Source organism: Myotis nattereri (genome assembly GCF_964212035.1).
Source record: "Myotis nattereri genome assembly, chromosome: 7".
Lineage (NCBI taxonomy): Eukaryota > Metazoa > Chordata > Mammalia > Chiroptera > Vespertilionidae > Myotis > Myotis nattereri.
This window is the reverse complement of record NC_138082.1, coordinates 11280822-11307722: the sequence shown is the minus strand read 5'-3', so window position 1 is coordinate 11307722 and position 26901 is coordinate 11280822. Positions and strand designations below refer to the sequence as shown.

At 37.9% G+C, this 26901-nt stretch overlaps 1 protein-coding gene across 34 annotated transcripts in view; it reads right to left on the bottom strand.

The window, feature by feature from the left end:
* The window catches only part of ABI2 (abl interactor 2), a gene marked incomplete at its 5' end in the record, with an annotated part of 65015 nt that overhangs the window by 10900 nt on the left and 27214 nt on the right, over nucleotides 1-26901 (bottom strand). For 2 of the 34 annotated variants that reach the window (XM_081096203.1, XM_081096184.1), the window contains 6 exons: nucleotides 8022-8180; nucleotides 15140-15322; nucleotides 16378-16502; nucleotides 17205-17351; nucleotides 20557-20654; nucleotides 26779-26796. In XM_081096203.1, coding sequence (XP_080952329.1) covers nucleotides 8022-8180; nucleotides 15140-15322; nucleotides 16378-16502; nucleotides 17205-17351; nucleotides 20557-20654; nucleotides 26779-26796 — 730 coding nt within the window. Of the gene's footprint in view, nucleotides 1-1404; nucleotides 1492-8021; nucleotides 8181-15139; nucleotides 15323-16377; nucleotides 16503-17204; nucleotides 17352-20556; nucleotides 20655-26778; nucleotides 26797-26901 lie in introns of all 34 variants that reach the window. The other 32 variants (XM_081096207.1, XM_081096189.1, XM_081096180.1 and 29 more) reach the window with 25 other exon arrangements.

Genomic DNA, 26901 nt, shown 5'->3' with positions numbered 1-26901 from the left:
GAAGATAATCCCAAAAGATAGGTATGTATCTTTCCAAGGTGAATGTTTTGAAGAGGACAACATTCATTTGAATGTATAAGTCCAACTATGTCTTTAAATCAACCACAGCACACCTCACACAGAAAGCTTCTTATTTTTATACATTGTGTAGGTGAGAAATGTTTATGACTATGGAAAGAAATTAGAAAAGAGAACCCAGAGGCACGTTGTGGTAAACACTGCAGGTGTCATGGAATACCCTCCAATGCACTCAAGTAACATAAGCTATTTTCAGAAACTAGCAAGTAGAGGTGCAAAGGCACCTGGAAGAGAGATTGAGCCCTCACACTAGTAAAACTGGATTATCATCAGTTAAAATACAAGAAGAAATGTGTCAATAAAAACGGGGCTTTAATTCACTAGGGAAGCACAAAAAAGGAGGGACTAAAAGTGTTTGCTATGTGTCAGATGCTTTCCTAAGTGCTGGGGAAACAGCCCATGAACAAAACAAGCGGAAGTCCCTGCTCTCAAAGCGCTTACATTCTATCACTGGCAATGCCCACGTCCGAAGGAGCAGGAGTCCTAAGCAACAGCGTGCACATCTTCTGTCCCATTGGTGAGGCCATCCCTGTTACTAGATGCCAATGGGCTACTTCAGCCTGACAACACTAAGTCTTCCTTTAATGCCATTTCCCTTGTTCAGATTCCATGCCCACCAAGCACCTTCTGATGACAATATAATTCCTCAGGCAGACTGCTTGCAGAGGAGTCATCACCCAGTCAGACTACGTTCACTGGTCTCTGTACAATTCATCACTGAATGTTGATACAGGCCTCCTGCTTTGCAGACATCAGTCTCCTGAGATTCCCTAATACTTCCCTCGGAGAAGACTCAATTTGTCAATAAAATTAGTTACGTGATCCTGCATAGCTCAACACCAGACCACAGGCCAATGGTAATTCATTGCCGATCTATGAGGCCTCTTAGGAAATAGAGAGGCAATTTGGTCCCCTGAGACCTACCATGGCCTGGCCATTTTTACACCTGAAATCACAGGACCAAAGGAAAATTCTCAGGCCAGCCACAAAACCCTAAATTCCAGTGATAAAACACTAGGCTACTTGTTTGAGCATCCCAGAGGGGAAAAAAATGGGCTAGCTAGTGATTAAAGAACATCTCAGATGTGATCTTTCTTTTCTTACATGTGCCTTATTTAAATTTTTTTTCACTACCAGATTTTAAGTTATTTGAAAGTAGAGAATTTCATCTTAATTATTTTATCATCCTACTAGCTGCTCATATAGTGACTTATTTATAATATTCAAATACTTGAGGTATCAGCAAATGAATACTTAGCCAATCATACATAAATGACATTTTATGCCTACAATCTGATCTACAGCATAAAGAAGACATAAACTTACTATTTTCTTGGACTCTGGCCACAAATCCCATTAAAGGTAACTGAGGAGTTACCTGTAGGATGGAGGGAGGAGGAGGAGCAAGAGATACTGTAAAAACAAAAAAGGTGCGGAGGATAAGGGGTAAGGGCGAGTTACATTAAAAGAAAAGGATAATACAATAAAACGAACATGTAAGGAGGGAAACCACTATGCACGAACATGTTATCAGATACACTAAGGGTCCTCTTTGGAGGGACAATTCGTCAGCACACAAAACCAAGTATTAGGATTACAACAGGAAGCAGTCATCCATCCACACGGGCCTGCTCTAACATGTAATGGCAAACTGAGCTCTTCATACCAATAACAGGCTTCTCAAATAAAAGGATTTCTTCAGACTACAATGAATAATTTGGGTTTAAATTACCTTGATGGTTACAAATTTAACTATTTGTCAGTAGAAGGGAAAAACCCATTACATACCAACATTCTAAAGTTATATTTCATTACATTAACAGGCAAATAAATTAGTTCTTTACTCATTAATTAAATGAATATTTACTGACTTCCTACTAAGTGGCAAGCACTCCACTAAGAGACCAATACCAAAACCATTCTCTGAGAGTCAGGTCTGTGTCATTAAAATTTTTCATAGTCCCAATTCATACCACCTGCTCAAGCGGGAACATTTTTCTCCCTGACCCTGCAGAAAAGTGTTGGCCTCATTCCAGTCATTCTCCTCTCCTCTCGGTGCCTTTTCCTTATCTCAAACACCTGGTACAGTGTCTAGCACTAGTAAGCCTGCCACAAATGTCTCACATATGTAAACACACAGATAAGCCAGGTATGTGCCCAACAATTTCCCAGGATTAACTCTACAGTTATAGTTTCCTTCAGAATGGGTATAAAGTATGGCAAGCATCTTCTTATGAAGAGAGAATATCTTTAATAACTCCAAACTACAGTTAAGACTAATAAAACTTAAAAAATGAATAGTCACCACCCTCAAAGAGATCACATTCTAACTGGGCATATAAACAAAATAGCAATGTTAACCCAACAATTACTTGTAGCAATTTCCTGCAGGTGGTGATGGTTGGTGAGACGTGGTAGTGTTAGTGGAGGGGTAGCAGGGAGGAAGACTAGATGTGACTTGAGGAAATGGAGCTGGACTGACAAGCAGACAAGAGCTGAGAAAGACAAGCTGAGAACCAGGTGAGGACAGAGGAATGGTATTTGGAGAGGTGAGCAGCTCGCAGGCCCGGAGCTGTTCCGCACGGCTAGCATAAGATACCCCAGAGAGAAGCAGGAAGCACAGAAAGAGAACTTTAACATCCACCCGATGTTACAGTGAGAGACCTCGTACGTTAGGTGAAAAACTTCTCAGTGGAAAGAGACCGGACTTTAATGTCACCGAACATCTATTAACCTGATTCACCATTTCCTTGATGTTGGAACAGCAAGTTAATTAGCTTCTTTGTGCCTATTCCATAAATGTGATATTTTAAAAGATAGATAATGCAACCTACTTTACAGAGTGGTTGCAAATAAAATTTCCAAAACAAAAAATGTATGCAGAAAGCCTGGCACCAAAAAAAAAAAAAAATAGGAAGGAGAGAACTTAGTAACACAGTGTGGAGGAAGAATACGTACAAGGATTGGCTAGTACATGAAGGAGATCACAGCTAAAGACAACAGCTAAAGATGATTCCTAGATTTTTTTAGTTTTCATAACTATGAAGGTGGAGGTGCCATTTAACCACATTAACCTTGGTAGGTAGTACAGGGAAAGGGCTGGTGAGGAAGCAGGTCAGGGAGATGTGATAACTAGGATGCATGAAAGTGATGTGGGCATAGATCTGGGAGGCAACTGGAAAGCTTGGGTTAAGTATGTGAGAAAAATTGAGAGGTAAAGAGCTAGGAGAGCTCAGTAGAGAGATGACATGCTGTGGGTAAATGCAGGGAGAACATATGTACTATGCAGACAAGAGTTAAGCAGATAATCATAAGCCTATCTAGATTTAAGGGGCAGAGTAGTAGAACCTTAGAAATCGATACCTTTCTTCAAAAGATATCTTTTGGTTAGGTTTTTCCCTAAAGTCGTATTTCTTGGTAATAAATCCTTAAGCTGCATGCTGTCTCCTCCCCTCTGAAACAATTGTGGGTATGTTCGCATTGCCCTGCTTCCCAAACGGGGGTAAGAAGGAGAGTCAGTGAACAGACAAGGCAGCAGATAACACTGAGAAACAGCAGCAGACAGCAACTGGCATTAGGAAAGTGCAATTACATAAATGTTCATATCAAATAAGGTGAAAAGTTCCTCTTCTGTCAGCACCTGTCCCAACCTCCCTGTAACAGGAAGGCAGGACATTTCCCACTTCAGTCATTGTCTCTCCTCCAAATCAAAAACAAACAAAAAAAGACCTTCTGGTACTCCAAAAAAAGGAATGATTAGGTGCTTAACTCACAACAGTCTTTTTGTAAGTAGGCTGGCTGTTTAGCACTTTTCTTTTCTTAGGATATTTTTTCCATTGATTTTCAGAGAGAGTGGACTGAATGTTTATGTTCCCTCAAAATTCATACATTGAAATCCTAATTCCTAATGGTATTTGGAGATGGGGCCTTTGGGAGATAAGATTAAGTCATGGGTGCAGCCCTCACGAACAGAATTAGGACTCACATAGAAGAAAGGCTGCAGGACACAACATGAAGACCGCAGTCTGCAGCTGGAGGGCTTCTCGCAGAGCGCCATGTCAGCGCCCTGACCTCCAACTCCCAGCTTCCAGGGCAGTGGGCAGTCTCTCGTTTATAAGCCACCTGGTCTCTGGACTCTGTTATGGCGCCTGAGGCACTTACCAAACTAGGTTTATACAAATAAATGTCTACAAATAAGTATACATATTTATTCCTTTGTAACACCAAGGTGCTTCATATTTATATTTAAAGTAAAGTAAAAACTGTTAACTTGTGATTAGTCCTATTTGTTTCAATGACCCTACTTAATGCTGACAAGATGAATGATAAATTGGTGCTGCAATTTCTTTGGCTGGATTAGATTAAGAAACAATGAGAACCAAAGGGTTTAAATTAGGCCCTGAAAGTTACTTTCATCAACTTGTTTCTGAAATAATCTCATTAGAAAAAAAATTACTGTGCTCCTAAGACTAGACTCCAGACATTGGGTGTTCTGGATTTTAATTCCTATGTTATAATCCCTTCCAAACGCAAGCCAAATGTAGTAACAGTGATGCTAGAGTTACATCTCATAGAAAACCCCAGTGAATATTCACATGAATCCCAGACTGTCAGCTCACTTCTTCAGAAGCATGCATTCATGTCAAGTCTCCAAATGCACACAAAAAAAGCTCATATAACACATATCTGGGATCATTTTGTTAAATCAGGTTATTAGCTTCTTGAAAAATCACAACAAATTTTCTCATTTTAAATATGAAAAAACAAGGACCACTGTAAGACCAGCGGAGGAATACATGAGATTAAATGACATGCTAAAGCAAATTAAATAAAGAAGCAGCTAATAGCCTTCAACACTGGTTTGCAAGATATTAAGTCTTGCAAAAAAATGTTTTTCAAAGAACATGTTTTAGGAAAAACAATTTTTTTTTTTTTCATTTAGAAAAAGCACTGATTAATCAGCTAGCAAAGCTGTAGCTACCCTCTGTAAATCGTTACCAAATCCTGGAGTAGAAAGGCAGAAATTAACACAGAGGACAGGAACAAAACAGCCAACTAAATTGTCTCACACATTACGCTGAAGGCTCATAATCTCAACTCACTGTACTTTCATGAGCATAAACAATACTTTCATTAACATTATTCCATAGAGTAAGGTATTCTTCTACTTTAACATATTCTTTCAAGTATATCAAAATCAGACTTATAAAGAAAAGTATTAAAATAAGAATTTAAACCATGTATAAATGTGCTTAAACAGCCTTCAAATAACTTCCCCTATTATGTGCACAGCACACAATACCCTTGCGTACAGTATACGTTCTGTGCATTGTGCACAGTTGGTCCCAAGCTGTAACAGGGAAGCATCTTGGCGCCAGTACAGAGGGCCAGGGAGAGAGCTTACCTTCAGAACTATGAAATAAACCACATCTAACAAACTACAAGTTAAAAATAAAAATGCATTGAGGTACAAAATATCTCCTATTCAAATATGGATTTGGGACACTATGACTTAAGAGAATGGATGAAAGGACAGGCAGATTTGTCAAAATTAAGCTCAAAATGAGTTAAAAAGAATGGTGCAGCCAAAATCAATAAGCGTGATCAAAGATAGCAGTAAGATAAATATTATATTTCAAGTAAGGCAGTTGGTAATCACACTACAGGGCACACTATAATTAGTCTATAAATTTGGCATTTAATCTACAAGAGAAACCCAAACCAGTAAAGAGATTCGAATAAAGGGACAAGGGACTCATTCTACATTTAACAAGTAGTTACTGAGCACTATCCCAGGATATCTATAATAATAAAAGCTTAATATGCTAATTAGACTGGACAGCCTAATGTCCTTCCAGACAACCTTCCAGACGAAGCTGGGGCTGCAAGGGCCAAGGCAAGCCACCGCAGCTGCAAGGTGTGAGCCCCTTGCACAAATTTCTTGCATCGGGCCTCTAGTCTATAATAATAAAAGCGTAATATGCTAAGTAGACCAATGGCCTTCCGGACAAAGCTGGGGCTGCGAGGGAAGCCCGGTCCTGGGTGCCATAGGGAAGCTGGTGCCGGCAGCAGGGGAAGGAAGGCCTACTCTTGCATGAATTTCGTGCATCGGGCCTCTAGTAACTGTATAAAAGAATGGCAAGGTCTCAGGCTCTGATGCACTTTACACGGTGGACATCTTCCTCCAGACAAAAGAGAACACAATGAGAGGGTAAGAGAAGGATTTTTTTGTGTTTTTTTTTATTTTACTGATTTCAGAGAGGAAGGGAGAGAGATAGAAACATCAATGATGAGAGAGTATCATTGATTGGCTACCTCCTGCATGCCCCACCCTGAAGATCGAGCCTACAACCCAGGCATCTGGCTTGATCGGGACTCTAACCATGACCTCGTGGTTCATAGGTCAACACTCAACCACTGAGCAACACTGGTCGGGCAAAGGATTGTTTTTTAATCTAAAGGTAGGTAGCATAGTTAAAACAGAAAAAACATGGAATCAGATAACCTAAATTCAAATCCTAACCTGATCATCACTTCAATCTTAGTTTCCTCACCTGTGAAAATACAGATGAAAATGATCACATAATTATAAGAATCAAATGATAAGTATAAAAGTATTACTTAAACTGCATTTATGAAGGGGGAGCATATTTCTTCTACATGACTCCAAATGCAACAAAGTTTCACCAAAAGGTAGAAGCCATAGGAGACAGATTTCCACTCCATAAAATTTAGGCTATAATTTTAAATTCAGGGTTTATCAAATATGGAATGAACTGATTGGCCTCATTTTATTTATATACATATTGATTTCATAGAGGGGGGGGTGTGAGAGACAGAGAGAGAGAGAGAGAGAGAGAGAGAGAGAGAGAGAGAGAGAGAGAGAGAGAGAAACATCAATGATGAGAGAGAATCACTGAGAGAGAATCACTGATCAGCTGCCTCCTGCACACCCCCTACTTGGGGGATCAAGCCTGCAACCCGGGCATATGCCCTTGACCGGAATTGAACCTGAGATCCTTCAGTCCGCAGGCCAACACTCTAGCCACTGAGCCAAACCAGCTAGAGCAGGGGTCCTCAAACCACAGCCCACGGGCCACGTGCGGCCTGCCAACAACACCCGCTGCTGCCTGTTGCTTAGCAGCAGACTCTCCTGGGCCCGCAGTGCGCATGTGTGGAATGTGCACCGCACTCTCCAACTCCGGCCCTCCAACGGTCTGAGGGACGGTGAACTGGCCGCCTGTTTAAAAAGTTTGAGGACCCCTGAGCTAGAGCCTGACTGGCCTCTTGACAAAAATCCAGAAGAACATAGTAGGCTGACATACCATGTCCACAACAGTCATAAAGTCTAAGATGTGCTCTTACCCTCTCTGGAGAAGAAGTAAAAATTATGACATATACTATTAAATACATGTGAGATTACGTTTTCTGTATGCATGCAACTGAAAGGTGACTGCTCTATCTGAATCAATCTGTCCAAGTCTGTTTTCCATAGGCTTGATAGGAGAAGTGAATAAGAGAGTACAACTCCCTTGCACAAAGCAGATTCAAAAATGTCCCTTTTACTTCACCACTTATAAACTCTGTCCATGTACACTCAATTTTCATTACCTGCTATTCATAGAGCAAGGATATCTGATTAAATATGAAGAAAATATTGTTTACCGCACTATTATTTTTAAAAGCAAAAATCACTAGCACATTCAAAAAGATTCTGTTCAAAAATTTAAGTTCTACAACTTTACATGGAAACCATTATTGAGTTAAAAAAAAGGAAATGGAAAATACAGTATTAGTAACCTTGTATTCATTTCTCCATTTATTCAAAAAACTAGTACTAACCACCTAGCATGTGCTAATGGCTTGTAAATAAGGGTTTTTTCTCTCTGTGATTGAAGATTTTTAACCAGGTATGTTCTATAATTTGCAAAAGAAAATCTAACCTGGATTCTGGCTATAGAAAGGTCCTCCATTCATCTGAGTCTGAAGGCTTGTTTGTGAGGTGATGGAAGGAGGGCGTCGATAGGGCAACGAGCCCCCTACTGTTGGGGGAGTATGGCGAGAGGCAGGTCTGTTCATGCTATAGAACTGAACAGGATGACCTGGAAAAGGAAAGAACGTACATATGCCATTAAAAGAAAATTATCTCAGGCAATGAAGTACTTCAGGTATGCTTGAATCTTAATATAATGGAAAATGAGAGTTTAGCTAATTAGTTATCTGACAAACAATGCAAGGTAACAGTTACTGCTCAGCAGACATACTAAAGTGAAAAAACAGGAGAGTAGATTCATGATTAGGCTTGGAAAAGCTACATGTAACTAGATTATTAATTAATATTTTAATTGTATTAAATTAATAATTGTAAAGGGTTTCAAAATCATCACAATTAATTAAAATTTATGGCTCACTTCCTCGGCCCACTCCCCCCACCCCCAAATCCACTAAAAATACTGAAAATTAAAACTCAATAAGATAAGAAAGCCATTTGGGAAAACAAAAGAAAAAAAGTTTGACACACACTTATTCCAAAATAATAATAATAACTGTAAGGTAGCAAAGCAATTAAAGGGAAACAAAATATTTTTGCAAAAGGTCAATTGACATAATTAAATCAAACACATCTTTATTCAAAGACATTCATCTCTAAAACTACATTGTTGTATTAAAATTACAGTTTAAGAAATTACAGTTATAACTGAAAGAAAAAAACCACATACTCATATCAGTTGATGCAGAAAAAGCATTTGACAAAATCCAACACCCATTTTTGATAAAAATTCTCAGGAAGGTGGGAATAGAAGGATCATACCTCAACATGATAAAAGCCATATATGACAAACCCACAGTCAACATCATACTCAATGGACAAAAACTAACACCATTTCCCCTAGGAACAGGAACAAGACAGGGATGCCCACTCTCACCACTCCTGTTCAACATAGTCCTGGAAGTGTTAGCCATTGCAATTAGACAAGAAGAAGAAATAAAAGGCATCCAAATTGGAAAAAAGGAAGTAAAACTGTCCTTATTTGCAGATGACATGATATTATACATAAAAAAACCCTAAAGACTCCATCAAAAAACTATTAGACTTAATAAATGAATTTGACAAAGTAGCAGGATACAAAATTAATGCCAAGAAATCTATGGCATTTCTATACACCAATAGTGAACTTACAGAAAGAGAGACTAAAAAAAAATCCCATTTACCATCGCACCAAAAAAATTAAGCTACCTAGGAATAAACTTAACTAAAGAGGTAAAAGACCTCTACTCAGAAAACTACAGGACGTTGAAAAAAGAGATAGAGGAAAACATAAACTGATGGAAGAACACACCATGTTCTTGGATTGGTAGAATCAACATCATTAAAATGTCCATACTACCCAAAGCAATCTATAAATTCAACACACTTCCCATTAAAATACCAGGCATATTTCACAGACCTAGAACGAACTCTCCAAAAATTCATCTGGAATAAAAAAAAGACCCCGAATAGCTGCAGCGATCCTGAAAAAGAACAAAGTAGGTGGGATCTCAATACCAGATATCAAGCTGTATTACAAAGCCACTGTTCTCAAAACTGCCTGGTACTGGCACAAGAACAGACATATAGATCAATGGAATAGAATAGAGAGCCCAGAAATTGACCCAAACCAATATGCTCAATTAATATTTGACAAAGGAGGCAAGAATATACAATGGAGTCAAGATAGTCTCTTCAATAAATGGTGTTGGGAAAATTGGACAGATACATGCAAAAAAAATGAAACTAGACCACCGACTTACACCATACACAAAAATAAACTCAAAATGGATAAAGGACTTAAATGTACGACAGGAAACCATAAAAATACTGGAAGAATCCAAAGGCAACAAAATCTCAGACATATGCCAAAGCAATTTCTTCACCGATACAGCTCCTAGGGCATTGGAAAGTAAAGAGAAAATTAACAAATGGGACTACATCAAAATAAAAAGCTTCTGCACAGCAAAAGAAACCATCAACAAAACAACAAGAAAGCCCACTGCGTGGGAAAACATATTTGCCAATGTTATCACCGATAAGGGTTTAATCTCCAAAATTTATAGGGAACTCACACAACTTAACAAAAGGAAGATAAACAATCCAATAAAAAATGGGCAAAGGACCTAAATAGACTTTTCAAAAGAGGACATTCAGAAAGCCAAGAGACATATGAAAACATGCTCAAAGTCACTAATCATCCGAGAGATGCAAATCAAAACAACAATGAGGTACCATCTCACACCTGTCAGACTGGCTATCATCAACAAATCAACAAACGACAAGTGCTGGAGAGGATGTGGAGAAAAAGGAACACTTGTGCACTGCTGGTGGGAATGCAGACTGGTGCAGCCACTATAGAAGACAGTATGGAGCTTCCTCAAAAAACTGAAAATGGAACTCCCGTTTGACCCTGTGATCCCACTTCTAGGAATATATCCCAAGAAACCAGAAACACCAATCAGAAAGCATCTATGCACCCCTATGTTCACAGCAGTACAATTCACCATAGCTAAGATCTGGAAACAGCCTAAGTGCCCATCAGTAGATGAATGGATTAGAAAACTGTGGTACATCTACACGATGGAATACTAAGCTGCTGTAAAAAAGAAGGAACTCTTACCATTTGCAACGGCATGGATGGAACTGGAGAGCATTATGCTAAGTGAAATAAGCCAGTCAAAGAAGGAAAAATACCACATGATCTCACTCATTTATAGATAATAAAGACCATTATAAACTTATGAACAAAAATAGATACAGAGGCAGAGCAGCCTCGAACAGACTGTCAAACTACAGCAGGAAGGCCAGGGAGGGTTAGGGGGGGGAGAGGGGGGGATAAGAGATCAACCAAAGGACTTGTATGCATGCATATAAGCATAACCAATGGACATAAGACACTGGGGGGTAGAGAGGCCAGGGGATTTTCAAGGGCGGGAAAAAAAGGAGACATATGTAATACTCTTTGCAATACTTTAAGCAATAAAACAATTTTTAAAAAAATTAGAAAAAAAAGAATTACAGTTATAAGAAAAAACTAAAAGCAAATCAAAATATACCTTATTTTTAATAACATCCGTTAACCTATTTTTCGGCAATTTCACTGTATTTTGATCTCTGAGAGCACTTCAATAACTAATGCCAACTGAAGACAGTCTTTCCTAACCATCCAATTTCCTCATGCAAACCAGTTCCTAAATTTTGTCTTCACTCCCTCTCAAAACGATTTGGCTGGGGCGTACTGGTCCAGACAGACAAAGCACTCGAGCACCCAGAGAGACCACTCCAGCAGGCAAGAGGCAGAGAGGGCCCTGCTGGATTGCTCAGTTGGTTCCATGTCATCCCCACACACCAAGGCTGCAGGTTCACCTCCAGTCAGGGCACATACAAGAAGCAACCAACCAAGGAATGCATAAATAAGTGGAACAGCAAATCGACGTTTCTCTCACTCTCTCTAAAAATAAAATTAGGAGGGGGAAAAGAGAAGAAGAGAGGGAAGGGGAGGGAGAAAAGGGAGAGAAGGAGTGAAGTACAGGGGAAGAAAAGAGGAGGGAAGGAGAGAGGATAAGGGGAAGAGAAAGAAGGAAGGGAAAGGAAATGAAAAAGGGTAAGTGAGGAAAGAAGGGAAAGTGAAAGGAGAAAAGAAAGACAAGACACATTTTTTGATGTTATCCGTGATTGTAAAATGGTCTTACATGATAAAAATCAGTCTTCAGGAACTCCATAGATTTATCAAACCTGGACTCATGGACTCATATAAAGACTATCATAAGTGCACTCAAGATCTGCTGTAACTTGTCTTTTTGCACTGGGAGCAGCTCTGCTGCCATACCTCTCATCCCCTGAAAACATACACCTGTACCAAGTGGTCTCCACCCCGTCCTTGGTCGGGAGGGCCTTTTAGCTGCTGAGCTGGTCACTGTCTGCAGTGGTGCCGAACTGGACACTGGCAGGTGAGAGCCTCAGCAGCTTGGCAGCCCCGTGCCCCGGACCTCACTTATTTCTAGCCGCAGCTTCTAAACCAGTATCATTTCAAGAGACACTGAGAGAGCAGCGAGGTTCATGGGGGCCGGGCTGCCACAGGAGGGTGGCAGGCTGTGGGGCGGGGGCTGGGGCTGGGTTAGGGAGCCTCATCACTGGTTCTGCCAGGAAACAACAGCGCTTCTCCTGTGCTCTGGGCTGAGCCCTCTCAGAGGCCACGGGACGCTTTGCCTGATGGGCCTTTCTCATCCTCTTCGCCATGGGAAGGGGCTGTCTCCACCTCCCATAGCTCTTTCTTCCGTGTCTGGTCTGCCCTGTATGTTCTTTTCCTAGACCTCCTGGGCAGCCTGGGGAAAGTGGCTGGCTCAGAGTTTGACAGAGGGAACACAAATAAATACCGTATTAATAATAATTTAAAAAAGATTTGCTATGCCTCTTTTTACATATGACAGTATTGAAACCTAAAAATCAATTCTATTGTATAAAAATCTTGAGTATGAAAGCTTAAACATAATCCACTGTTAACTCACTGTAACCATGATAAAAAATAAAAAAATAACTATTATTTAACAGGTACATTCTATCATTGGAATCACCAGATACAAATACATTATTGGCATTTTAGTAGTTAATATGGAACAAACTAAAACAAGCCTAGGATCAAGTTAAACACATCTGATAATTCACACCATTATGAAATCTGTATAGTTAGATACAGTCTGAAGTCCCACATGTGGTAAGTCCTCCATGACTCAGAGACACTAAATGAAAGAGACCGTGCATACCATTACTAAGGCATTTACTTTGCTTTGGGTTGAAAACCAAAACAAAACCACAGTTAGTGACCATAATCCTAACTGTAAAACCTAAAATGACCTCTAGAAGAAAACAGGACAAAATCTTTATAATTATATGCAAGGTAAAGAGTTTGTAAATATGACACCAAAAGCACAATCCACAAAAGAAATAAAATGAAGTGAAAACCTAAGCTCACACAAAAACCTGTGTGTAAATGTTTACGGCAGTTTTAGTCATCATCACCCAAAACAGGAAATAATCCAAATGTCCCTCAAATAGGAAAGGTATAAACAAATTGTGTTCATCCATACAGAACACTATTCAGTAATAAAAAGGAACAAAATAATGAAACATGCAACAACATGGATAAATATCAAATGCAATGTGCCGAAAAGCCAGACCCCAAAAGGCTATATACCATATGCTTCCATTTACATGATATTCTTACAAAGGCAATACTTTAGAGACAAAATAAACACAAAAAAAAACAGATCACCTGGTTGTCAGGGGCTTGGAGTGAAAGTGAAGGACTGACTACACGAGGGCATGGAGGAAATCAGAAGGTGTTAAGACTGTTTCTACATCCTGACGGTAGTTGTAGTTATATCAATGCATACAATTCAAAACTAGCAGAAATACACATTAAAAAGGATAAATTTTACTATACATAAACTATACCTTAATAAAAAGAAAAAAAAGTACTTGGGATTTGAAGACACAGTATAAAAAAAGATTTAGTCTATATAAATTGTTATTGAAGCATTTACTACCTTGCTTTTTGTTTTTAAAAAACCTGTAATTATGCACTCATACAAAATGCTTACTCAGTGCAGACTATGAACCAGCATCTGTTATTAAATTATAAAAATGTTGACTCCCAGGTGGGGTAATTTGTCCTTTCTGGGCCTACAATGATTGCAGGATGTATCATTTACCCTTATCAATGCAGGGGCACAACAAAATTCCCATAGTTAACTTGCCAGTCTGGCCAAATAGAGCTGTTTGCAGATCAGAGAACAGCCCATGTTTACGTCTGAACACTGTAGGAAGCTTTTCTAAAAAAATGCTATTAAAGAACTTATCCCATTGAACACCATCCATAATCCATCTTAACTAAAAGTGTCTTTTAACACATTTAAATATCTGCTCATAGCAGCAGAGCCAAATATATACTACTAGATGCCCGGTGCACAAAATTCATGCACTGGGGGTTTGAGGGAGGGTGTCCCTCAGCCCAGTCTGCACCCTCTCCAATCTGGGACCCTGTGGGATCGGGCCTAAACCGGTAGTCGGACATCCCTCTCACAATCTGGGATGGCTGGCTCCCAATTGCTCGCCTGCCTGCCTGCCTGATCACCCCTAACTGTTCCCCAGCCGGCCTGGTCACCTCCAATTGCCCTCCCCTGCTGGCCTGGTCGCCCACAACTGCCCTCCCCTGCAGGCCTGGTCGCCCCTAACTGGCCTCCCCGCCGGCCATCTTGTACCCACATGGGAGCTGCCATCTTTGCGCAAGGGCGTGGCGGTCAATTTGCGTATTACCTCTTTATTATATAGGCTATGAAGTTCTTGGCAAACTAAGGCGATGTGTAACCAAACACATACATTTTTACCACAGATAAGAACTTATTTACTCACCAGCATCATTATTATCTTTGCAAATATATTTTGTAGCAATTGAGCCCTTTTCTCCTTCCCCATCAAAAAACAGATTTTAGGTTATAATTTTAAAACAACAAAACACAGTCAACCTTAAATAAAACTTAAGTAAACCTGAAATTCTTTAAAAGTCCATTGTCTATGTTTCCAATGCTGCTATAATAAGCAACAGATTTTGTTATAAAAGACTAATAAGAGACTTACAGCTATATCAAATATCTCCTATAAAATATACCTTAGAATTAGTCATAGATTTTTTTAAATAACCTAGCCTGTAACAGACAGTATTTCTAAATGACAACTTTCCAAGACTGTTTATAAGACATCTCCATAATAAATTCATAAATCTCTAGTAAATGAAATTCAGGCAATAAAAAATTGCTATTTGTGCTGCTCTATTGGAAAAAATATATGAGAAACTTTACCCTAATTTCTTTAGAATATTTTATTTTGGTCATGTGCCATTTTCCAGTTAGTTAGTAAATTATTCTTATATATACAAAGCACAAACAAACAAACATCACGAAGCCAGAGTTCCAAGTAATAAGAGAGCCAGATGACTGGAGTGTGCCTGCCAAGGAATAAGCCAATACTCACCTGTAGGGGGAGTAGAAGAAACAACAGGGGGAGTTGGAGAAGCGAAGCCATCAGCAAGGGCCTGGGCACCCCCAGAAGCTGCGTCTGGGGCAGTGGAGGAAGGGACAGTAGCAGGAACAATAGGGACAGGGGCAGATGCGGAAGTAGCAGGAAGGGGAGGAGTACCAGCAGAGCCAGCAGGGGCTGAGGGGAAAGAGGAGTAAGAGGCAGCATTAATGAGGCAATCCGATTAGGCAGGAGGAGTAAGGCATAAGAGGACTTAAAGTTAGATATTCAGTGCTCAACACTAACCAAAGAATAGAAGAGGACGTTAAAAAGCAAAATGAATAAAACTTATGTTAAAGGATTATTAGATGTGCAGCAAATAATTCAAGACACAATTAAATGAATTCTTTAATTCATTAAGAAACAAGCATTCCTTTTTACCTGACAGCCACTATTCTGTAAGAAAAATGTTCCCTTCATATTGTAATCTTTAGCATAATATTCTGTAAGTGATATACAACACTAAATACTAAGAAACAACAGCATTCCAGACCGAATTACCCAAATCAGAAAACAAGCATATGTTCCAGACATAAATATCTTATCAGGTAAAAAAAACATTCAGAAAAACACAAATCTCTCTTTTCCATCGTTTTTTTAAAAGGTAGTATCTATTTGTTATTAAGATAAGTAAGTTAAATTAGTAAATTAATTATGTGATAGTCTATCCCTATGTCTTTTGTGTCATGCTTTTAAAACTGAATTTTAACTTTGGTGTCCTCAGATTAAATAAAAACATTTTTCTGTTTCAGAGAAAAGAGGGTAGCATTTCAGAAACTATTCAATTCCAACACTCCACTAAATTTAACTGTCAAAATTACTGCGATATTTGTCCAACCCTTTGTTATAAATATGATTTCTCACACTGAGTCTCCTGTGTCCTGAGGCATGCACTGCCATCACACAGCTGGAATGGAACATACAATACACCAAGGTGGGGCCTGAAACCTCGAAGCACCCACAGAGCCTGCGGCACCGAAGACGTAAAACCAAAGTACAGAGAAGTGTGTGAGCATCAACTGGCAAATTACTTGGTTAAAAATAACAAAAGCACAATAAAGATTTCCCAACATTTATGGAGTCCTAAAGGAAATACAAATCGTGATTATGAAGAAAGCCCACTGTAATGAAATCAGAAACTGAATTTAAACTCAGAAAGGACAAGTGAAGATGAAGCATCATTCATGTTTTACCTGGAAAGACACTGGGAGGAGAGGGAGTAGGAACAGCGATGGGAACGCCTACACTCCCACTTCCACTGTTCTCCCGGCTGCTGCTCCGACTACTGGGGTGGCTTCCTCCACTACTCCCACTGCTGCTAAAGAAACAGGAGCCACCAAGACATGAGTACTTATATGCAGTGAGGGATCTCCAGCACTTCCCAGCATTTTCTGATGAATACAGTAACAATAAAAATAATTCAAGCCTTTTACTTCAAATATGAGTTTCTTAATTAGTAGAGGAAAAAGCAGAATTCAAGAAACTTGTTTTGACCACTGTTTATTAAGCATATATTAAAGGAAAAAAAATTTTATAAACATAAATAATAAATGAAGGGGCTCAAAACATAAAAAAAAGACTTTCTTTTACTCCAGTTTATTGCCTGTCTGAAGAAACTTCTGAACAGACTATTTGATTAATTTTATTTGTCATAGTATCTTGATATACTATCTCATATTAATGTTTTACTGCATGTAGTTTTTCATCTGTAAAGTTCCACCAAAAAACAACTTGAAATTTCCCATATCTGGTCTATATTTTTTTAAGGTCAATTATAACTATTAATTTTGCAGAGAAGTTTATACTTTAATATGTCTACCCCCTCCCCCCTCCCCCCAACTTCCTGACTGCGCAAAGTTGCATCAGAACATGAGGAGAGAGAGGTGGAATTAGATGAGGTTTGGGAGAGCAGAGTGAGGAAAAGAACTTAGTGCTTGGAAAATGAGAGACTTAACTGAAGTGATCCGCACAAATAATGGTACTGTGGCCACCACATTCTGCACTGAGGTAGAGAAAATACCTGTAAGTTCGATTTCTTTGATTCACAGAAGCTGTCCTCACAGGGCTCTGCTGCGAGGGAGCCATATTACGGGTTGGGCTAGGTACGTAATCATTGGGTACCACTGGAGGACGCACTGGCTCCAGTGTGCGATAGGGGGAGTGCCGCCTACAAAAAGAAGAGCGGATGTATTGTGTGATCAGCAAGTTTCGGCACAATAAATTCAAAGAATTGCCAGTAGTGAAATACAATTTGTACTGAGAGATAGAAAAATGTGTTTACATAACCCAGGTACCATTTCAGTCTTTCCGTAAGTAAAATTTCTCCATCATTGTGATGAGTATTGCTATTTTTTAGTCTCCAACCTCATTTCCCTGTGCTAATGCAATTTTGTTCATTCATCCTCAGTGAGCACAAGGTTCTCCCACCAGATAAGCCAATGTTTCAGACTCTTCTTGGATGAGTTCAAATTATTTTAGTACCATGTCCAAGTCTCCCAACTGCACTGCATGAATGCAGCAATTATCTTCCTCACCCCTCTCTCCCTAACCAAAGATACACAGAGACAGGCTCCACAACCCCACATTGAAGATCAGTAGCAACTATAACCCTATATTTCCTTTTCTATACAGTGACTACATAGCAATTACACTATATCCATACACTAAAACAAACAATTTAATCTCATCTCCTTCCATTCTCCTCACTTCCTCCTCTAACTTTCACCTTGATCTCTCTACCTCTGACCCTCCCTCAGAGTTCAACATTTAAAAGGAAGGAGGGAGGTAGAAAAAGGCCTAAGTCTTTCTACCTTATTTATTCTGAACTATAAAGTACAAAACAAATTGGATTCTATTAACATATTACCCTTTTTTTTTCCTTTATTGATTAAGGTATTACATATGTGTCTTAATTTGCTTTTAAAGGAAGAGAATGAAAAGAATAAGAAAGGAAATACAGTTTCCAAATTATTTTTTGGTGTGTGTGTTAACATTTAGATATATTTTTAATTGTTTATTTTTCAATCACAGTTTACATTCAATATTATTTTGTATTAGTTACATGTGTTCAGAGTATGGTTTCCAAATTTTTTAAGACAATGATAAATTCTCAACTAACATTTTGTAGATGAGATTCTGATCTTTAAAAGAAAAAAATTGGGCCCGGCCGGCGTGGTTCAGTGGTTGAGCGTCAACCTATGAATCAGGTGGTCACGGTTCAATTCCCAGTCAGGGCTCATGCCTGGGTTGTGGGCTCGATCCCCAGTGAGGCATGCAGGAGGCAGCCGATCAATGATTCTCTCTCATCATTGATGTTTCTATCTCTTTCTCCCCCTCCCTTCCTCTCTGAAATTATTTTTTTTAAAGTATAAAAAGTGGGATCTCAAGATGTGAAAATTAAACTTTCTTTTCCTGAAATGATGCTGCCCACTTAACTTACGAATGTCTCAATTCTCGCCTCCAAAGCTCCCAAGTTTCCTTTCAGTTCTGCTCTCTTGGGTTACTCACATCATGGTTCACCGATTTGGGATGAGATCACTTTGGAAGACCCCAGCCACTCCGCTACCCTCAAAATCTCCTTGCATAAATACATACGTACATTTATAACGAAAAATAAATAAGGGGCACTAGATGAGATACTGGGTTAAAGGGGGGGGGGGGAAGGAATGTCAGGACTTTGCACTTAAAATACTAAAAAGTTTAGGCATCTCTGAAACTATGCATAAATATGAAAAACCATAATAGAAAACTGATTAATTTCCAAACATCTGATTTCCAGACAATTTTTCCCAGACAACAAAAACATTCTGTTTCAAGCAAGAAAAATACTTTTGCTGACTAAGAACTATACAGTGAAGGCAATGACAAAAACAAGGTAAAAAACAAGGGACGGAGGAACAAAATGTGGTGGCTAGACAAAGACTGCATGATGGCCAGGCTATGACCCTCAACCAGTTCATGGTGCCCAGAGACTGAGGACCCTGCAGAATCCTTGTTAACACACGAGTAGAACAAGTATTGGTATATGAGTAAACCGTCAGAACTTGAGAGCAACAGAAAATTTATTTTACTAGTGACTACAGTGGGTTACCTTGCTAATAATCTTGATTTAAAACCTAACAAAATCCATAGGTACTATACATGACAGAACTGTACATGTTCACAGGAAAATAAAGCAAGCACTTCCTCTTGATTTGACTCTTTCCTCTGCAAAGTTATACTCCACCATGTCGTCTACATCCTAGCCTGAGGAGTAAATCTTATTTGATCTACTAGATTTGTTCCTCTCTAATCTAAGCAGAATTTTTTTGTTGTTTACCTAAATGAAATCCTATTCCTGGCTGGAATTCATCAGAATTTTTTTTTTTGTCTACCTAAATAAAATCCTATTTCTGGCTGGAATTTTTATTCTTTTGTTTCCCACTGTCCTAATTATAATTTCCAACATCATCCTTTTTTATATCCCAATTCATCTTTGTCTTCTGATTCACATTGCTTCATTATGATTTTCTGTGTGTTTTTGGTTTTCATTTGTTTTGTTTTGTTTGTTTTGTGTGTGTGTGTTTTTGGGTTTTTTTTTGGTGAGGGGGCCCAAAACAAGATTGTCAATTAAAAATGTTTAAGCATATATCATAAAGACAATGGTTGTCAAAGCAATTTGTTTTATATATTTTTTAAAAAAATCCAATTCATGGTAGTGACTCTGAAAAATTGATAAATGACAAATATTACCCCCTTTTACAGATGAAAAAACAATTTACTAAGAGGCTGACGATATCAGACCACAGAACAGGAGCAAGGCTGGATCACAATCTTAGTCATCTGACTTCTGAGGTGTATTATGCCTACCTGATCACAAATCTCCACGATAAACCAAGTTTTTATACTGCGATGCTACAGAAGAAAAAAGTCAAGCTTTTCTATTAATTGAACATTTCTGCCAAAAGTCAAATCCAGAGCCCACTTCTGTAGGATCAAATTAAAGCTCAATATTCTCATAACTTGAGAATATAGAATTTTATCATCTACATAGTACTCTTCAGAGGAATAGTCTAAATAAGGATAGCAACTATAATACAAAAGACTAAAACTTTTATGAAAATAAGAATTAGAGTGCAATTTATAATAACCCAGGAACTTTAGTTAGGATTTCATCTTAAATGTAAAATTCATTAGAAAAATAAATTCTAAAGAAAATCTTTTTAAAGTATTAAAATGTTTCCCAAGAAAAGGGAAAATTATCACAAAAAGATAATGCTAGGAAGGAAAATGTTATCTTTTCAAATCTTCAAAAATAAATTAAATATATGTAGTGTTTAGTTTCCCACAACACTACATGAAATCATTTTCTTATTACTTAGTTACATACTCACCCAAGTGTCCCTTTCCCTGACATAGGGGGGCTGGGAGGTTTCTGAGTTGGAGGTGTTGTACGTGGCAGCCCACCCATCTTCATATTCTGGGTACTCACCTAAAAAGTTTTGAGGAAAATTCAATTTGTATGCAGTGAAACAAAGTAGTATTTTGGGGAAATAATGTTATGCTATTTAACAAAGAAGGGGAAGGTTTAAATAGGGAAAAGAATTGGAGGCCATGCATTTCAATCGCAATTTCTACTCCACTATTATTCTACAGTTGTACTCAAAGGACTCTTCCTAATGTGAAATTTTCAAATGATTGTAAACTTGTATGCAAAGACTTTATTTGCCATTAGGCCATCACACCAACAGATCACTGGTTGGACCATTTGATACTACACTCAATTGAAATTAAATAGGATAACTATAAAAACTTCAGTTTTAATAAAGAATAAACTCAATCAGATACAATGACACCCTTAAACAATTCCTTGTTTTTTAGATAGTAAGTATATCATACAAAACAAAATACGCTTCTCAAATAAAATATACAACTATAGTTTTGATCCAGTAACTAGAGAACGCAAAATAAAGTTCAATTGCATGATATACAGATAAAATTTTAGTTTTTTAATAGTGGATCAGCCTTACAATTCAGATTTCTTTCACTTCTCTTATGAAGGAATCACCTACCTATACGCTGCCAGAAGTTAAGGCATGTGCCTAAACATCTGAACTAGAAAGTTAGGGCTGAGATATCCCCTTCAACTGTGAGCAGTACAGGGACCACAGGCAATGTCCTTGTTCCAGTGGGAATGAGACCCACTCAGGCCCAAAATGAAGATTAATTCAGTCACGGAAAAGATGTCAGCAACACGGTCCTGAATCAGAGCTGGGGCCTGACTCCTCACTATCCTATCCCCAACTAAAAATGTAAGTGCAGAAAAGCTGGGTAAAATGGGAACAATAGAAAACACAAAAGGAGTATGTCAGCACTTACACAGCCAGCCCCAGAAATCGGGATGTTTTAAGGAGCTGAGAAAAGTCATTCACAAATGTAATTCAAGTGCAATCTCAAATTGTTTGAGATTTTTAACAGTGTAATATTCACCATATAGGCTCATGCCTAACGCTATCTTAAGCCCCTGGTATTTTGGATTGCTAAACACTTCAAAAGAGAATCTTAACTTTTCTAATAAGAATGTGTATAGTATTCAAATTACATGAGTAAAATGAAACTTCAAGACATTACACCGCTGGAATCAGAATACATTTAAATATGTAATTTCAAAAATAAAGTTTAAGAAAATAAATCATAATTGTATACAGAGTACTGAGGCTATCAAAACTAAATGGAATTTTTTAAAATCCTAAAACACTAACTGTCATGTGAATAGGCAAGAAATAATAGAACAAGAAGCAAACTCTTCAAATGAATAGCCCAGTGAACAAGTTGTGTGTGATGATAAAACAATCTTTAATGACAAATGATACCTTTGAAATGTCAGTATTTTTAAAGTGAAGCATTTATCAATAATCCTTTTGTTGTTGCTTTTAAACAATGTAAGACAAACTGGTTACCAAGTAAGAATAAAATAAAGATTAACTTATCCTTGTTCTCCCCATTATCAATAAGCAGAGAGTATACTAATCATATCTTAAAATGAAAATGCCAGTAGTTTTTTTTAAAAATCAATCCACATTTGTTGAAAATTTTAGAAGTAACATGACAAATAACTAATAGCTTTTAAAACTATAAATTTTAATTTATGACAAGATTTTTTAAAAATAGTAACCAAAGTCCTTTAAGCTCAACCTTAAACAACACAGACCCCAAAGTTACTTTAAATGATGAAGGAGAAGTCAGTGAACCAAATACTAAACTACAGCAATTTGCTATAAAGGAAGGAAAAGGAGCAGGGATAGAAAAAGAGTAAAGGAAAATTTTATTCTATACATGGAATAGTTAAAATACATGAAATCAGCTTTCCAACTCTGATTTAAGTTTTTGGTATGTAAGGTGTTTTCATTTAAATTGCAGTATCTTCTTTAGGTCTTTTACTCCACCAACCAAAATATAAAATAAACAATATATAAATTAAAATCTGGTGGAAATTTCTATAAATAAAACTTGGTACATTTTATGATCTGTAGAATCATCATGTTTGTATTTGTTTGGATTATGAGGTTTGGATGAGTAACTTAAACCACTTAAGAAATCAGAGTCCCTACGGAATGTTGGAAAAATCTGTAATTTATACGTCACTGATCCTGTACTACCTTTACAATAAACAAAAAGGGTTTTTCAATGTTTTGTGTTCAAAGGGTTTATAAATTAAACTCTACAACTTGTTTTCCTCAGTCGACTGAAGAAAAAACAACCCAAATTACAGATGAAAAGAACCTTTAAACCAGGGGTCCTCAAACTTTTTAAACAGGGGGCCAGTTCACTGTCCCTCAGACTGTTGGAGGGCCGGACTATAGTTTTAAAAAAAACTACGAACAAATTCCTATGCACACAGCGGCGGCAAAAACACCCGGCGGGCCGGATAAATGTTTTCGGCGGGCCACAGTTTGAGGACCCCTGCTTTAAACACTATCAGAAGACCCTGATAGCCGCAGTAATCTTGAGGAAGAACACCACAGTTGAAGGGATCACAATATCAGCTATCAACTATATTACAAAGCCACTGTAATCAAAACAGCCTGGTACTGGCATAAGAACAGGCATATAGAACAATAAAACAGAACAGAGATCCCAGAATTTGATAAAGGAGGCAAGAGCATACAATGGAATAAAAACAGTCTCTCAACAAATGATTTTGGGAAAATTGGACAGGTACATGCAAAAATAATGAAACTAGACCAACTTACACCATACGCATGAATAAACTCAAAATGGATTAAAAACTTTAATGTCAGTCACGAAACTATAAAAGTCCTAGAAGAAAACATAGGCAGTAAAACCTCAGACATCTCATGTAGCAGAATTTTCGCTGATACATGTCCTAGGGCAAGAGAAACAAAGTAAAAAATAAGCAAATGGGACTACATCAAAATAAAAAGTTTCTGCACAGCAAAAGAAACCATCCACAAAATGAAAAGGAAATCCACTGTATGGGAAAATATTTGCCAATGATACATCCAATAAGGGGTTCGTTTCCAAAATATATAAAGAACACATACAACTCAACAAAAGAAAGACAAACAATCCAATTTAAAAAATGGGCAAACGACTTAAATAGACACTTCTCCAAGGAGGGCATACAGATGGCCAAGAGACATGAAAAAATGCTCGGCATTACTAATCACACAAACTAAAATGGCAATAACACCTCACAGCTGCCAGAATGGCTACCATCAGTAAATCAACAAACAACAAGTGCTGGCAAGGATGTGGGGAAAGGGAACCCTAGCACACTGCTGGTGGGAATGCAGATTGTTGTAGCCATTATGGAAAACAGTATGGTGTTTCCTAAAAAAATTAAATATGGAACCCCCCCTTTGACCCAGCAATCCCACTTCTAGGAACATATCCAAAGAATCTGGAAACACCAATCAGAAAGAATATATGTACGCCTCTGTTCACAGCAGTGTTTTTTACAATAGTTAAGATCTAGCAACAGCCCAAGTACCCACCAATAGATGAGTGGATAAAACAGCTGTGGTACATTTACACAATGAAATACTATGCAGCTACAAAAAAGAAGGATTTCTTACCCTTTGAGTCATCATGGATGGACCTGGAGATTTTTATGCTAAGGTGAAATAAGCTAGTCAGAGAAAGACAAGTTTCACATGATCTCACTTATATGTGGAATATAATGAACAAAATAAACTAACCAACAAATAGGTCCAGAGACATGGAAGCATGGAACAGACTGACAGATCTCAGGGTGGAGGGGTGGGGAAATGGAGGCAGGGAGAGATTAGCCAAAGAACTTCAGCCATGGATACAGACCATAATGTGGTGAAGGCCTGAGGTAGGGCAGGAGCTGGATGTAGGTGGGAAAAATGTGGGACATCTGTAATAACCTCAACAATAAAAATAAAATTTAAAACACACATCAGAATATGCAGTTAAAAAGTTTAAAATTAAACTTTAAAGCATGGAAGTCTCTTTTGAGTCAATTCCCATGTGTCTGATCCCAAAGTACTAACTTCGTTTAGAGTCTATCCCAAAGGCATCAAATCTGACAGCAATGAGAGCAAAACAGAGCGGAAGAAGAGCTGAGGAGAAATCAAAACAGCAGATAACACCACCAAATATCAGACTTCCCTGGCACCTGATAAAATCCACAGGTCACCAAGAAGCTCAGCTGGAAAACTATGGGACTAGTTAGTTATTTGTAGTCCCTTACAACTTTAATCTTTTTTCCTTTAATTCTATTCTCTACCTCAATATGTTCTATTATTCCATTAATCACCCTTCCAAAACCACTAATCTTTTTTTCCACCATGAAAAGAGAAATGATTTGCTATATGCTTAATTTTTCACTCTTTGTTTTGGTTCACCCAAAATTCTTAATGTGCCCCAAGTTTATATAGCGGACAGACATATTCAAAGAGGAATAGGAAGAAAGAAAAGACAGCATTGGTGCACTCTAGATCCTAGAGTAACCTCAGGGGACTCTTCTCACCCTGTCAACTCCACGCAGGTACAGTAGAAACAGCTACACTGTACAGAGCCACTGTACTGGGGAGAGGAGCTATCTGGTACAAAGATGTTACGGAATCTTATCCAAGTGTGATGTTTCCATATTAGATCTTTCTTTCAAGGAGTCTCTCATTTCCCACTCATTCTGCCCGATCTTCCACATGAAGATCCTGAATCCAGAAAGGTCAAGAAGAAATCATAGTAGGTTTGGAGGAAATGAGCATGGGATAGTAGCTTAGGCAAGCTGGTCTAAACTTTAAAGGAAAAGAATTGATCCATTTTGTTCATTTCTGTGTTTTTCCTTGTTAATCTCTGTGTATTTCATTTATTTTGAAGATTAACATATCAATAGCCAAAATCTGAACACAGACTTTAGAGAGAGAGCCAAGGTAGCCACACACTATTTTGGGTCTGGCTCTACCTGTTTGATACAAAGGAAATCTCCTCACAGTTTCACAAGCCTCACTCACCAAGCCTGAGAGCAGGGAGCCAGCATGATCACTAGCACAGGAAGTGCATTTGCCTGGCTCCTCTAATCGCATCTCCCTGCCACAATCTATTGAAATTTCTGTGGCCACATGGTGCGTAGCTAGTTAATAATTCAGATCTCAGTGATTTTGTCTTCTTGCTATCACTTTCTACACTGAAGACATGGCAAACAACTAGGTATTAGAAAGAATATGTATTTGAAAATAAATTATAAAATTCACCTAAGGAAAAAAGAAAAAAAAGAAAATGCAAGCTCAATTTGGTGAAATAATTTTAGTAATGTACTATTTGATAGGCTTCTTGTAACTAGAGTGTCTTTTACCATTAATTCTCCAAAATATTAAAATATTACTAAAACAAATAACCAAAGAAAGTATTTCTAATTCTTAACTTGTATTTTGTTAAACACTATCATGCACTTTTGATGTTTTGTATATAATTAATCCTCGGCTTGGAAACTCAAAGTGATTTTATATTGAAGCATATATTTTACATAGCAATTTGAAGAAAAAGACTAATTTTCTTTTTTTGCAAAATACATGATACTGCAACTTAAAAAACACACCCTGTAACACTGAATATTTTCTGCTTCTCAATTTCTTTACATTAAGAATCAAGAGATAATGATATAGTGGCCACAAGGTATATAACACAGCACACCATTTATAGAATAAAAAGGCTATTACACAGGGGGAGGGTTAAACAAAGCACATTAGTTGGCTCTCCAACCCTTAACAAAATTTCTACATTTACATAATCCAGCTAATTTTATTTCATAATAACAGTTTATGATAGGGTAACTTACATTTCAGTTTCACAGAATATATTAACCATTTATTGAATAAATATTTACTAAGCACCTAATGAAGAGTCAGGCACTAGTCTAGGCACACAAGATAGGGCAATGAATATACAAAAATAACTGCCCTCATGGAACATGAAGACACCACAAAGTTGCATGACAAAAATAAAAATAAATAAAAACAGGAATTATTTGGTTTAAAAAGGCCAACTGCCAAATATCTCTTCACTCCCCATATGTAATGTTCTACATAAGAACAGAGAATGGAAATCCAGCCCTGGAATCTTACCTTAAATCTAAGCAACCACTTAATGCATAAATGGAGCAAATGAAAGAGGTAAGGAAAAAAGCATTGAAAGGTTAGTTGGAACTTCAGGATGTAAAGAGAAAGGGAAAAACAAAGAAAAAACAA